Source organism: Aotus nancymaae, unplaced genomic scaffold (genome assembly GCF_030222135.1).
Source record: "Aotus nancymaae isolate 86718 unplaced genomic scaffold, 86718_ANA_hifiasm-v0.15.2.pri h1tg000090l, whole genome shotgun sequence".
Taxonomy (NCBI): Eukaryota; Metazoa; Chordata; class Mammalia; order Primates; family Aotidae; genus Aotus; species Aotus nancymaae.
The window spans coordinates 5,251,518-5,263,890 of record NW_026988505.1 but is presented as its reverse complement, the minus strand read 5'-3'; the positions used below and the strand labels follow the sequence as shown (position 1 = coordinate 5,263,890).

At 45.3% G+C, this 12,373-nt stretch overlaps 1 protein-coding gene across 8 annotated transcripts in view; it reads left to right on the top strand.

The window, feature by feature from the left end:
- The window catches only part of ARHGEF10 (Rho guanine nucleotide exchange factor 10), a 145,517-nt gene that overhangs the window by 88,747 nt on the left and 44,397 nt on the right, over positions 1 to 12,373 (top strand). For all 8 annotated transcript variants that reach the window (XM_064369777.1, XM_064369778.1, XM_012458678.3 and 5 more), the window contains 3 exons: positions 2,733 to 2,903; positions 4,978 to 5,123; positions 8,386 to 8,561. In XM_064369777.1, coding sequence (XP_064225847.1) covers positions 2,733 to 2,903; positions 4,978 to 5,123; positions 8,386 to 8,561 — 493 coding nt within the window. The remainder of the gene's footprint in view (positions 1 to 2,732; positions 2,904 to 4,977; positions 5,124 to 8,385; positions 8,562 to 12,373) is intronic.

Genomic DNA, 12,373 nt, shown 5'->3' with positions numbered 1-12,373 from the left:
TGTACAGCCTCTTCTTTTTAAAAAACATACTTTTAAACACTTCAGTTCTCTAAGGAAGAACATTCTTAGACTCCGAATTCCAGTTATATAATGAACTCTAGAACTTGGGTGTAAAAAGACTTGCATTTAAAAAGATTGAACATGCTCTTCCAGATCGTCAGCGACAGTTACCTAGGTCAGTTTGCGCACAGCTATTTCCTTCCCCCTCCCTCCTTGCCTGGAGAGACCCTCCTTAGAATTTCCCACAAGGGTTCGTTGCCCTGAAGCAGCAAATGGGCTTCTTCTTGATCTGAGGAAACAAATCGCAGGTCCTAGATATGCTGAGCAGTTTTCCCTCAGGGACATTTTTTTGCTCACATTCAATGAAATGCTGGTATATCCTAGAGTGTCCTTGGAGGGGAGCAGGGTGGGTCCAGGTACTTTGGAAGAAGCACAGTTGGAGTTGGAGACAAGGCGGTGTCTGAGTCTGGAATAATTACGTGGATGTGCCTGAGGGGCCCTCCCTCAGGTGTGGATGCTCAGGGTACCTGAGATTGGGCGAGGACGGACTGCGGAAGAGTCAGCAGGTGCAAGCACACACCCTCCCTCCTGCCTTCTGCTGTGGTCCACGTGCTGGGCACGGGTAGATGGAGAGACAGTGTGGAGGGGCCTGGACACCCTCTGTCCCTTTCCTCCCAGTGACTCTCCTGGTCTCTGCTCTCTGGTCTTGTCTGTTTTTTTCCTGATTAGTGGTCCCAGACCTTCTAAGACGGGCACTGTGAAGCCGCAGCTGTCCCTGGCTCAGGCAGTGAAGCCGGCTCACCCTGGCTTTGTTGGGACTGTCAGTTTCTCCCATGGATCCAGAAACATCCATTGGCCCTGTAACATTTGTCTTACTTTATCCCAGCTACCTTTTTCTCTCTGTTGTTGTGCAAAGATAAGTAACAATTTCTGGTAACAACAGCAGCGAGAAACTTAACTTTTCTCTTTCCGTGGGTGCCCTCCTGGAGGCTGCTGGTCTGATGGATGCCCCCAGCTGTGCTCAGCGGACCCTTGGCACGCTGGACTTCACCCTGTGCCAGCTGCTGTCATCATTGCATGCCAGGTCCCCAGTGGGCGCCCTCGTGGAGGCTGCCAGCTCATTGGACACCACCGGCTGTGCTCAGTGGCCCCGTGGCATGCTGGACTCCACTGTGTGCCGGCCACTCTCACCATGGCATGCTGTGCCACCACCAGTGTGTGGTTTTGGTGCAGAACTAGTGTTAAGATTGTTCTTTTTTGTCTTGATAGAATTCGTTGTGACTCCCAGGAAAACAAATGTATAGAATAGTTTATACTCACTACAAACGAATCATTTGATCATTTATGCAGCTTTCTTTCTAGATTTAAAAAAAAGTCTTAAAAAGGTACGCACACTGTTGAATTCTGTGACTGCTAATATTCCTATAAACATGTAAAAGTTGGTAGGCAAGATGCAGAACCACATTTTATTTTTTGTACTCTAAGTTCTGGGATACATGTGCAGAACATGCAGGTTTGTTACATAGGTACACTTGAGCCATGGTGGTTTGCGCACCTACCAACGCATCGTCTAGGTTTTAAGCCCAGCATGAATTAGGTATTTGTCTTACTGCTCTCCCTTTCCTCCCACCTCCTGACAGACCCCAATGTGTGATGTTCCCCTTCCTGTGTCCATGTGTTCTCATTGCAGAACCACATTTAATTCTGAGAAAGAGTGTTTCAAGTTCATGTTTGCCCCTTCAGCAAACGTCAGCATGTCGAATGTGAACGCAAGCTGGGAAACAAAAGGCCCTGCATAAAATCAAGGTGGCAAAAGTGTCCTTTTGTTATTGCCCTTCAAAGTTTATCTGGTGATTGGCAGCAGTGTGTCATTTTTGGTGACTGTTGTTGACTTGTGCCATGTACGCTCCCTTTGACCTCCTCCTCATCTGAAACCTGAACGAGGAGAAGAGAGGTAGCTCAGCTCCCGTTTTTTACAGGCTACTTTTTAAGAGAAATTTTAGGTTCCCAGCAAAATTGAGTGGAAAGTACAGAGATTTCCCATCTACCCCTCCCCCAACACACAGCCTCCCCTACCCCACATCCTCGCCAGGGTGCATTTGTGACAACCAGGAGCCTCTGTGGCCACGTGGCCACAGTCTCAGGAGGGTGCACCCCTGTACTGTGCATTCGGTGGGACAAACGTTTAGTGATGTGGATCCACCATTGTAGTGTCATGCCGTGTCTTTGCTGCCCTAAAATCAGGTTCCTTTGTCAGTGTGAGCGAGACTTGATCCTGCTTCGTGAGTTGACACCAGGGGTGCAGTGTTCGGCACCACAGAACTCTTGCACGTTGGAAATTGGGAGACTGATCTTTTGAAGAAAGGAGCTGGGCCCATCTACACGTGGGTTCATCTGTCTGACTCAGCTTGAGAAGGACAATCTATCAGCACCGTGAGCATTGTTCCAAGTGCACAGCATTTCTGAGATTGTGGCATCTTCATATTTAGCATGTCCTTTATTGTACAGTGCTATTTTTTTTTATTTTGTTTTTGCAAAGGAAGCTGTTCAGATGTTCAGCCAAGTCGTGACTCACTTAGCTCATCATCCCTTCCCAAGAACTGACTTTATTTTTCCCCAGGATGACGGATGCCACTGCCTCCTTTCCAGTTGCCAGCTGGTGGGTGACACAACTGTCGCTGCATTGGAAGTGTGCACTTGGTAACTGCCCACCTCTCCCCTGTTGCTTGCAGGACATGCTGAAGAACACCTCCAAAGGGCATCCCGACAGGCTGCCTCTGCAGATGGCCTTGACAGAGCTCGAAACACTAGCAGAGAAATTAAATGAAAGAAAAAGAGATGCTGATCAACGCTGTGAAATTAAGCAAATAGCAAAAGCCATAAATGAAAGATACCTGAACAAGGTTGAGAAGCTTTTTTCGACTCTATTCCAACATTATTTTTGCTTTGTACTAATAAGCCATCGTTATCCAGCAACGCTAATCTTTGGGATGGTTTGGATTAATTCTTGGCCCAGAATTCTTAACTGGGGTGGGTGGAGGCCTTCAGGCGAGTCACATCAACATGGAAATTGTATGTAAAACCTTCACAACCTGTCTGCATTTTTTTAGGAAAGAAATTCATGCTTTCATTAGACCCTCAAATGGATCCAGGACCCCCCGCCCCCAAGAGGTTAAGAGCAACTCTTTTAGCTTAATTTTGCTTTCAAAATTTTGTATTTAATTTCAGATAGTAATAGTTAAAGCTGAAGATCTTTACAGACTGGCCACGGTGGCTCACACCTGTAACCCCAGGACTTTGGGAGGCTGAGGTGGGAAGATTGCTGGAGCCCAGGAGTTTGAGACCAGTCTGGGCATGATAGTAAGACCCTATATCTAAAAAAAAAAAAAAAAATTAGATGGGCCACAGTGGCATGTACCTATAGTCTCAGCTACTTGGGAGGCTGAGGCCTGAGGATTGCTTGAGTTTGGGAGGTTCAGGCTGCAGTGAGCTGTTACTAAGCTGCTGCACGCCAGCCTGGGTGACAGAGCAAGATCCTGTCTCAAAAAAATAAATATTCACAAACACTTATTGTCTTCACCTATGTGTGGGCTAAGCTGTATGTACCATGAAAAGAGATGAAGGACACAGAGGGCAGCAGTTCATTTGCGAGGCTACATTTCTGCTTCTGCTTATGTGACTAGTTGCCTGCCGCAGTACTCTGATTTTATGCGGACTTTCCCATATTCATTTAAGGCCCTGGCTCACAGGGAGATGGTAATTTGTATGAACTTTGTTAAGTTATCGTATGTGATATTCGTTGTGGCTAAAATGATTTTTTGTTTTGTCATTAGTAGTAGTTTCCAATGTTACAATAACATTCAGTAATTTAACTGTGCGAACTTTATGGTAATACATTTTAAGCCACATGTTTTCCCTAATTCTCCAAATGATTTATGTAGGAACATTTATAACCTGCAAATTGCGCCCTGTAGCACTTAAACCGAATACACATGGAGCACAGAGCAAGTGCAGAGGCCCAGGAGGAGGTGGTAATGCAGCACACTGAATGTCATACCACGCCTCATCGTTCCTGAGTACTTGGCAAGGACAGTCAGGGAGGCGGGTGTCTCCAGTTGCTCGAAGCTGAGCTGCAGCATAGATTTAGAATAAAAAGGCAGCACAGACCACCAGGGCTGAGGACTCTGTTTTCTTGTGGGCTGAATTGTTATAGAAATATTAGCTGGGTGCGGTGACTCATGCAGGTAATCCCAGCCCTTTGGGAGGCCAAGGTGGGTGGATCACTTGAGGTCCGGAGTTCCAGACCAGCCTGACCACATAGTGAAACCCCGTCTCTACTAAAAATACAAAAAGAAACAAATTAGCTTTGTGTGGTCCAAACAAAGTAGCTTGGACCTGTGGTCCCAGCTACTCGAGAGGCTGAGGCATGAGAATCACTTGAACCCAGGAGGTCCTGGGAGGTTGCAGTGAGCTGAGATCATACCGCTACACTCCAGCCTGGGTGACAGAGTGAGACTCTGTGTCAAAACAAACAAACAAAAAAAGAAGTAGTCTGACCTTCTGCATCACCTCCTTTTATTGATTTGATTCACACAAAACGTCTTTCTGAAGAACGGATGGTTTTGGTTTGGCTTAGTGAAGTAAAACATGGCCTACCTTAAGAAGTTAAGATGATCATTTAATTATGTTTGCTTAATTAGGTTTACTTGGGGAAAAGTAAAATTACAAAGTAATTCCTTCCATTCCTCACTGTTCCTGGTTAATGTAAGTGTTGTAAATCACAGGGGCCGACTGTGCAGTGAAAGTGTGTAAGGAAGGAGGTGAGTGTTTAGTGCAGTCACGGTGAACATAGGAACGGTGTCTGTAAAGCATTCAGTTTGGAAAAGTCTCCCTCAGACTCATACAAGAGTTTTCCTCATCTTTTTCTTTTTTGGGTAAACTCATCTGTGGTCCCTGCGTTGTGCTTTGAATGCTCAGCTTCTCAGCAGTGGAAACCGATACCTCATTCGATCAGATGATATGATAGAAACAGTTTACAATGACAGAGGAGAGATTGTTAAAACCAAAGAACGCCGACTCTTCATGTTAAATGATGTGTTAATGTGTGCCACCGTCAGCTCACGGTAAGAATGCCTTGAATTCTCTATAGTCTTATCATTATATGTTACATTTGTCTGCGGGCACATGAATGACTGTTAATTATGTCACTCAGACTGAACTGGTTTTTGTGCAAAAGCTTAGTCCTGTGACTAAGGGAACCCTTATAATAAGCAAGCTTATTTTAAAATAGACTCAGTGTAAGTCGCCAAGTCACTGCTAGTAGAAGTTAGATATGTATACGTTTATTTACTTTTTAAACAGGGCTGATGGTGAAACTAGAAACTAAATTGAATTTCTTCCTAACCCTCCTAAATCATTCCAGAGTTCTTTTTCTTATGGTTTAAATTCTCTCTTTACCTGCTTCTCTATAAATATGTTTTAGGTAAATGTTTAAATACAATAAAGTTGGGTATATTCATTTTATTGTAAACCAAGAAAATCAGTAGCACTTTATCAGTTCTTTTCACTTATAATAGTTTTACATCAGACTCGTTCTCCAACACATAGAATATTGTAGTTAGATGAGGATACGTAAGAGGCTAAAGCATCCTCAAATATAGGTAGATAAGGGAATTGATATAAAATTAACTATAACATCCTGGTGCTGTAGAAAATAATGCAAGTGAACGTGGTGCCAATTTGTTATGTCGTGCAAGAGTCAAGTGTTGGACTTTCCAGAGTTTGGAGAGTCGGTTGCTAAACCATTTGGTAGCTTGAAGTCACACCGGAGTATTTACACCGTGGAATTTGGCCAATAGGATGTGTCGGGAGCCTGTCCTCCCAGTGAGAGCCGGCTGTTAAACATTTTTCAGCACACTACTAAATATGACTTATTTTTCATGCTCGTCACCCCCATTTTCCAGCTGCCAGATGTATCTGCCTGCCCTCCTCACCTTGCCTTAATGGCCCAGGCAGCCAGGATATACAGAGCTCACTCGGACTCCTGAGCATGATCTCCAACTCCACCTTCTCTGAAATCTGAAAATTACCCATTCTGTCTACACCTTGGACTTCTCATCCATACAATACGGTTGATCATAAAAATAATGATGCCAGTGGTATGCTGCCGCGGGGCTCTTCAGGGGTCAGGCGAGGAGCTTCACGTTCATTAAGCTGCTGCAGGGCGCTGGGCGCACAGCACTGCCCAGGAGTGACAGGTTTTCATTGTTGCTTCTCTTCATCCTCACTTACTTTGTGGCAGCTACAAAATAAGCCCAAAAATTATACAAGTCTTTAATGACACTCCTCCTTGTAAGAGAAACAACCCTGTTCATTTGACTCATACCCATGGCTCAGCCTCCATTGTTGACGCCTGGTGACAGCCGCAGGCCAACTGCTTGCCGTGTGCAGAAGTGAAGCCCATTGCACCCTGCGTTGGAGAGGAGCTGATGGAGTGAGGCCATGGGAGGTCGTGGCCAGAGAACTCCAGGCGTGCGAGGATGCAGAGTAAGCTGTCTCTACCCGTTTCTCCAGCGTTAGGAGGTGCTTCCCGCTGGGTGGAGAATAATGACATTTTTCACTTCACAGGGTGGCTTCCAAGTTTAATTGTCCCAGAACCCCCCTCTCCGAGGAACACCTGGAAAGTTAGTTTTTCAGTGAAGTGGCCTCAGGCATGGCTGAATGCACCCAGCTCCTCACCTGCACATTGGCCAACACAGTGTGTCAAGTTGGGGATATTAATGCTTGTCCCACCTGCCCTGGGAGACAAGATCATAGAAGAGAAATGACCTTGTAAAAGCCCTGAGTGAATATAATGGTCCTTGTTGAGTCTTTTCTGCATTTCTAATCAGTGTTTGTCTAACGCTGACTGTGCTCTGGAACCCCCCGGGCTGCTTCTGGAGAACGCCAGGACACACTTGGTTCTGGTGCAGTTTTAGGTAGGTTTAAAATTCTCATGCTGACAGAAGTGGTATACTTTAAAGATGAATAAAAATGGATACTTTAGAAGTAACTCAACTGTGCTTACCCCTGGAGGATTCCTTAAAATAATGCCCCTGCCTTTCCCACGGATGCCAGGGCTTGAATTTTTTTGCAAAGTGCGGTGGTGAGTGACAATTCATTTCCCATGGACGTGTTGTCAGTGTGAGATTGTCAGTGTGAGATTTTCAGTGATACTGGCCAAAGGTGATGAAATAAGGACTTATTTTGGTTCAAATAGCCACCAAGGACCCTTTGATCAGCCTTGTGGAAATTAAGATTCTAAACCTCCTCTGTAGGGATGGAGATTTTTACATTCAAAGAGGAGGAATCGAAATGTTGGTAAGAATTCATGGGCATTTGTTTTTTTTCTAAGTTGAAGGCACAGTCTAATCACAGAACACAGCCCCTCTTTTCTCTTACTGTGTCTGAATTGATCCTCCTCCTTTCCCTTTCTGTATGCACTGGACGTCGTCCTGGAGGGTAGAATGCTCTGGTGTCAGAGGGAACTAGAGAGCTTGGGCACAGACCAGCTCTCAGCAAGTCAGGTGCTCCATCTAACGTGTCACACCCAGCATTTCAGTTATTCTTACCCACATTTTGATTTTTAACAGCAATATCTTGAAGAAAAGCAAAGCGTGATTATCACCAAGTGAGAATAATGGTTGATTCTGGAGGGTGGGATTTCCTGGGCACCTGGGGCTGCAAGGATGCTGGTGATGTCACAACCTTGACTTTGGTAGCAGCTACACAGATGTTGATGCAGACTGTTTCCACTAGACTATACATACGTGTTTTGTGTTTCTTTGCATATGTGTTCTATTTATGATAAAAAATAATCTATATAAGTCAGAGTTTTTTTCTGTTTAATTTCTGTATACTTGATGCATATTTTAGTCACTGAGTATAGTGATATGATTTGATTATATTAAAATGGTTACAGTGTAATCATAAAAGAATAAAGAAGGAATTTGAGAGTTAACTCTTGTGAAGCCACCAGAGAATATCTCTATCCACATAGGATACTTTTCCCGTTAATGGAGCACCTTTGCTCAGAGTCATCGGTGAGTGCTGAGCTGCTTCCTTTTAAGCCTTTACGGAAAACCTCGGAGTTTGCTGGAGGAGATCTGTCTCTGTGCGGCTCTCCCTGCACTCTCTCCTGCACTCTCTCTCATCCACTTAGAGGCCTCATTATGGCAATGAGTGGGGACTGTAAGAAAGTCAGAGGCACAATTATAATGTTGAGAAAGTCTGAAGAGCTACAATTCAGCAATGGAAATGTTTCTCACTTGAATATCTGAGGGATGAACATTACTATAACGTGGTCATGTAATTATATATAAAACAAGGATCTTCTGGTCGTTTCAGCCCCTCGCATGATAGCCGTGTGATGAGCAGCCAGAGGTACTTGCTAAAGTGGAGCGTTCCACTGGGACATGTGGATGCCATTGAGTACGGCAGCAGCCCTGGCGCGGGTGAGCACAGCAGGCACCTCGCCGTGCACCCGCCTGAGAGCCTGGCTGTGGTCGCTAACGCGAAGCCAAGTAAGTGACGCTTCTCTTGCGTTCGTGCTAGCCTTGGAGCCAACATAAGCACTGACGTCTGCAGGCTTAGAGCTTACAACGGTCAATCTATAGGATGATCTGGTCTTTAGAATCTTCATGCTGTCGGACTAACATGGCCCAGTTGGCTGCTAGTCTCTGACTTGTCCCATGTGCGGTTGGGGCTTCTTCGGGTCCTGGCCACGCACCTGGCTAGTCAGGAGTGGATTCCATCTTCCCGGTCCAGTGAGTTCAGTTTTGCGTTTCCCGTTAACCAGATGAGGACTTCAGTGCTTGTCTCTTCAGTCGTAGAGCCTGAGGCAGTGGTGATTCCAGCTCGGCTCTGCACTCACCTGCTTGCACTGCCAGGCAGTGCTGTGATTTCTTTACTCAGTTTACCAATGGTGGCATTACTTGACCACGAACTTCCCAAAGTGAAATGAGAAATTGCAGAATGCTTTGGAAATGTCGTACCATTGCACATGATTTATGATTACTATTACCGAACATTGTTCAGACCATGGATTTTAATCTTAGTGTAAAAATCTCTTCATTTAAAAAAAAAAATCCAAATAACAACTGGCTAAGTTTTATTCACTTTTTGGCCTCTACCCCTAAATTGTAGAACAATTTTAAAAACACCATGCATGGGAACTTTCAGATAAGCTTTCATTTTAGATGTAATATAAGCTTTTCATTCAGCCACAGCAAGAGGAGAAACACTGGGTATGGACAAGTTCTCATTGTCTATTAAAAAGAGATACGCCACATTGGAGAGCGAATCTTTTTCTTTGTTCCGAATTCAAGGAGAACTTTGGTGTCTTACCTTCAATTAAGGGGACTTTTGAAAGCATATGTGATTGTGTTTTGCAGATGTGCATTGATTTTTTTTTTTATCATGTCCCTATGGAAAAGCATTCACTAGTTAACCTCATTGAAACCAGTTTTTCGTGGGACAGCTTTTTGCCCACTGGCTTAAACAGAGAGTTTAAGTGATAAACTTGTTTTGCCATCAATAGTGTTTTGTTGTGCTGCATTTTCTGGGTGGAACCCATGCCTCAGGCATAACATAACCAACCTTCATCTGCTATTGGAGTGCAATGCCTTCAGTGTGATCTGTTATTATGATGCCTTCATTTTAAGAAATTAAGACACTGGTACCTTAGTGAATATGTGAGGGACTTTATTTGAAATGAATTAGTTGGCTGGGCACAGTGGCTCACGCTTGTAATCCCAGCATTTTGGGAGGTTACAGTGGGAGGATCACTTGACGCCAAGAGCTCAAGACCAGCCTGGGCAATATAACAAGACCCCATCTCTATAAAAAATTGTAAAGAAAATTAGCCAGATGTTGCATACCTGTATTCCCAACTACTCAGGAGGCTGAGGGAGGAGAATCACTTAAGGTCAGGCTGCAGTGAGCTGCGATTGTACCACTGCACTGTACTCCAGCCTGGATGACAGACAGACCCTATCTCAAAATAAATGAATAAATAAGCCAACACTTGTCATAAAATAACGGCACTATTCCTGTTTAAGATTTTCAACAGCCCCGCAGTTGCTCCTTTCTGGCAAATAAGGAAACTGAGACTCAGAGAAGTTGCAAACCATCATGGCCATGGGTTTTCTGCCTCCACACCTCTCCTCCTGTAATGAGAAAGAAACATCATTAGTTATGAGCAACTTGTGTGCTAGGCGCTTTGCTCATGTGATTGCACTGATGCTTACAACACCTGCTCCTGTTGGCCGCCATTATCACTGCAGACAAGCACTCCTTCCTAAAACCTCAGTACAGGGTTTCGCTAGATGTGGTGTCTTGTCACCTGTATTTTTTAAAGGCAGACATTAGCCATGTGGACCAGTCACCAGCTGGGGCAGCAGAGTACCCTCTGAGTGGCACAGCCCAAGGCCTGCCTGGAGCACCGGGCGTGCAGGGGGAAGTGCCTTCCTCCTGAGATAGCAAGTAGGCCTCAGGCAGGTGTGGCGAGTAGAAAAAATTGAACAGTTCTGCTTTGGACATGTTGTCTTCTTAGGCTTTTGAATTTTTAAATTACAGTATTCACCTGCAATAAGATTTACCCATTTCAAGTGTACAGTGCCTGCTACTTTGGGGGGCCAGTGGGACAACCTGATGTGCAGAGAGCCAGGGATGACACTGATTTTGTGGTCCTTAGCACTAGACTACAGGCAAAGCCATGGGAACAGGGGTTCCCTTGGGTTCCTGGCTTAGTGTGAGCACCATTAGCTGTGTGGATCATTTTTAGCCCTGAGTTATGAAGGAGGTAGTGTGGAGTAAGTGGTCTTTAAAATACCTTCTAGGTTAAAAAAAAAAAAAAAACTTTGAAAACAAATTATTGAAAATATGCTGATTCTCTGTGTGTCTGAAGATGGAACTCAAGTCAGAATTATCCGGGGACTTTTTCTGGCATCAGGTAAGAGCATGGTGCTGTCCTGCATTTACAGAGAAGGCATGGTGAGCACAGTGCTTCGTTCAGGGACTGGCAGGGGTTCTATCCCGACACATCTGGATTCATCGGGGTGGACGGACAGTCTCTTGTTAGTGTTGACAGTGAGTGAATCCATGTGGTATCTGATCCATAATGTTGATTTCATGAGTGCCACGCTGCAGCCGGTAAATGATGTCCCTTTGCTCTGCTCATCTCAACTCACTCCTTACTGTTTATATGGACAAAACCCGGGCACATCCGTGAGCCACATCTCCCCGGGGCTTCCTGTAATGCCTCCCTCAGAGTTTTCATAGAACAACTTCAAATTCACTCTCAGTCTTTCCGTTTTTTTTTGGTTCTCTTGAATTTGTCATTTCTAAATTATACTGAGAAGCTAAGTCAGACATTCTCATTCTCAGTTGATAGTTGTAGGACTTCTGCTGCTTGAATGACTGTTCTAAAATTCAGTGTTGGAAATGTTGGTGTGTTACTTCGTATTGATAGAAGTAACACACCAACTTCTATCATAGGCAGCACTGCCCAGCAACCTCTGCTTGCAGAGAGGACGGTGTGGCAACCATCCGAGACCAGTGAGCAGCTGCAGCAGGGAGCTCCCTGTCCCTGCAAAAGCGCCGTGTGGATTGTGCATTTACTGTGTGGGGTTAGACTTAGCAGGGAGCTCCCCGTCCCTGCAAAAGCACTGTGTGGGTTGTGCGTTTGCTGTGCGGTGTTAGACTCAGCAGAGAGCTCGCCATCCCTGCAAAAGTGCCATGTGGATTGCGCATTTGCTGTGCGGGGTTAGACTCAGCAGAGAGCTCCGCATCCCTGCAAAAGTGCTGTGTGGATTGTGTGTTTGCTGTGTGGTGTTAGACTCAGCAGAGAGCTCTGCATCCCTGCAAAAGCGCCGTGTGGATTGCGGGTTTGCTATGCGGTGTTTGACTCCCAGAGTTGTGATGTGACACTTTCCTCTCTCGCAGGGGCTGTAAGCTGGTAACCATGGGTCCTCTATGGATCCATGGATTGCTTTAAGTGCCCAGACTCCCTGATGCTATTTTGAAAAATTTTGTTTAGTTTTCTGGGGTGATTTTAAAGGTTTTGCCAGTTTCCCAGATTGGGGCTGGTGGCAGGGAGGAGGAAGATTGTGAAACATCTGTTGATCTGGCCTGGTGCAGTATCTTTGCTGGTGCACTTCATGGGTCCGCTCTCCCTTCTCACTTTGAGCTCCATCCTGTCTGGCAGTGGATTTATGAGATGGACTATCTAAGCACTCCCAGTTTTCGAGTTTTCATGCTAAGTAGGAGTTGTGGGGATGGGAGGAGAGGCGTCGCATTGCTCCACTGTTGGGAGCCTTCAGCACACGAGGAGAGG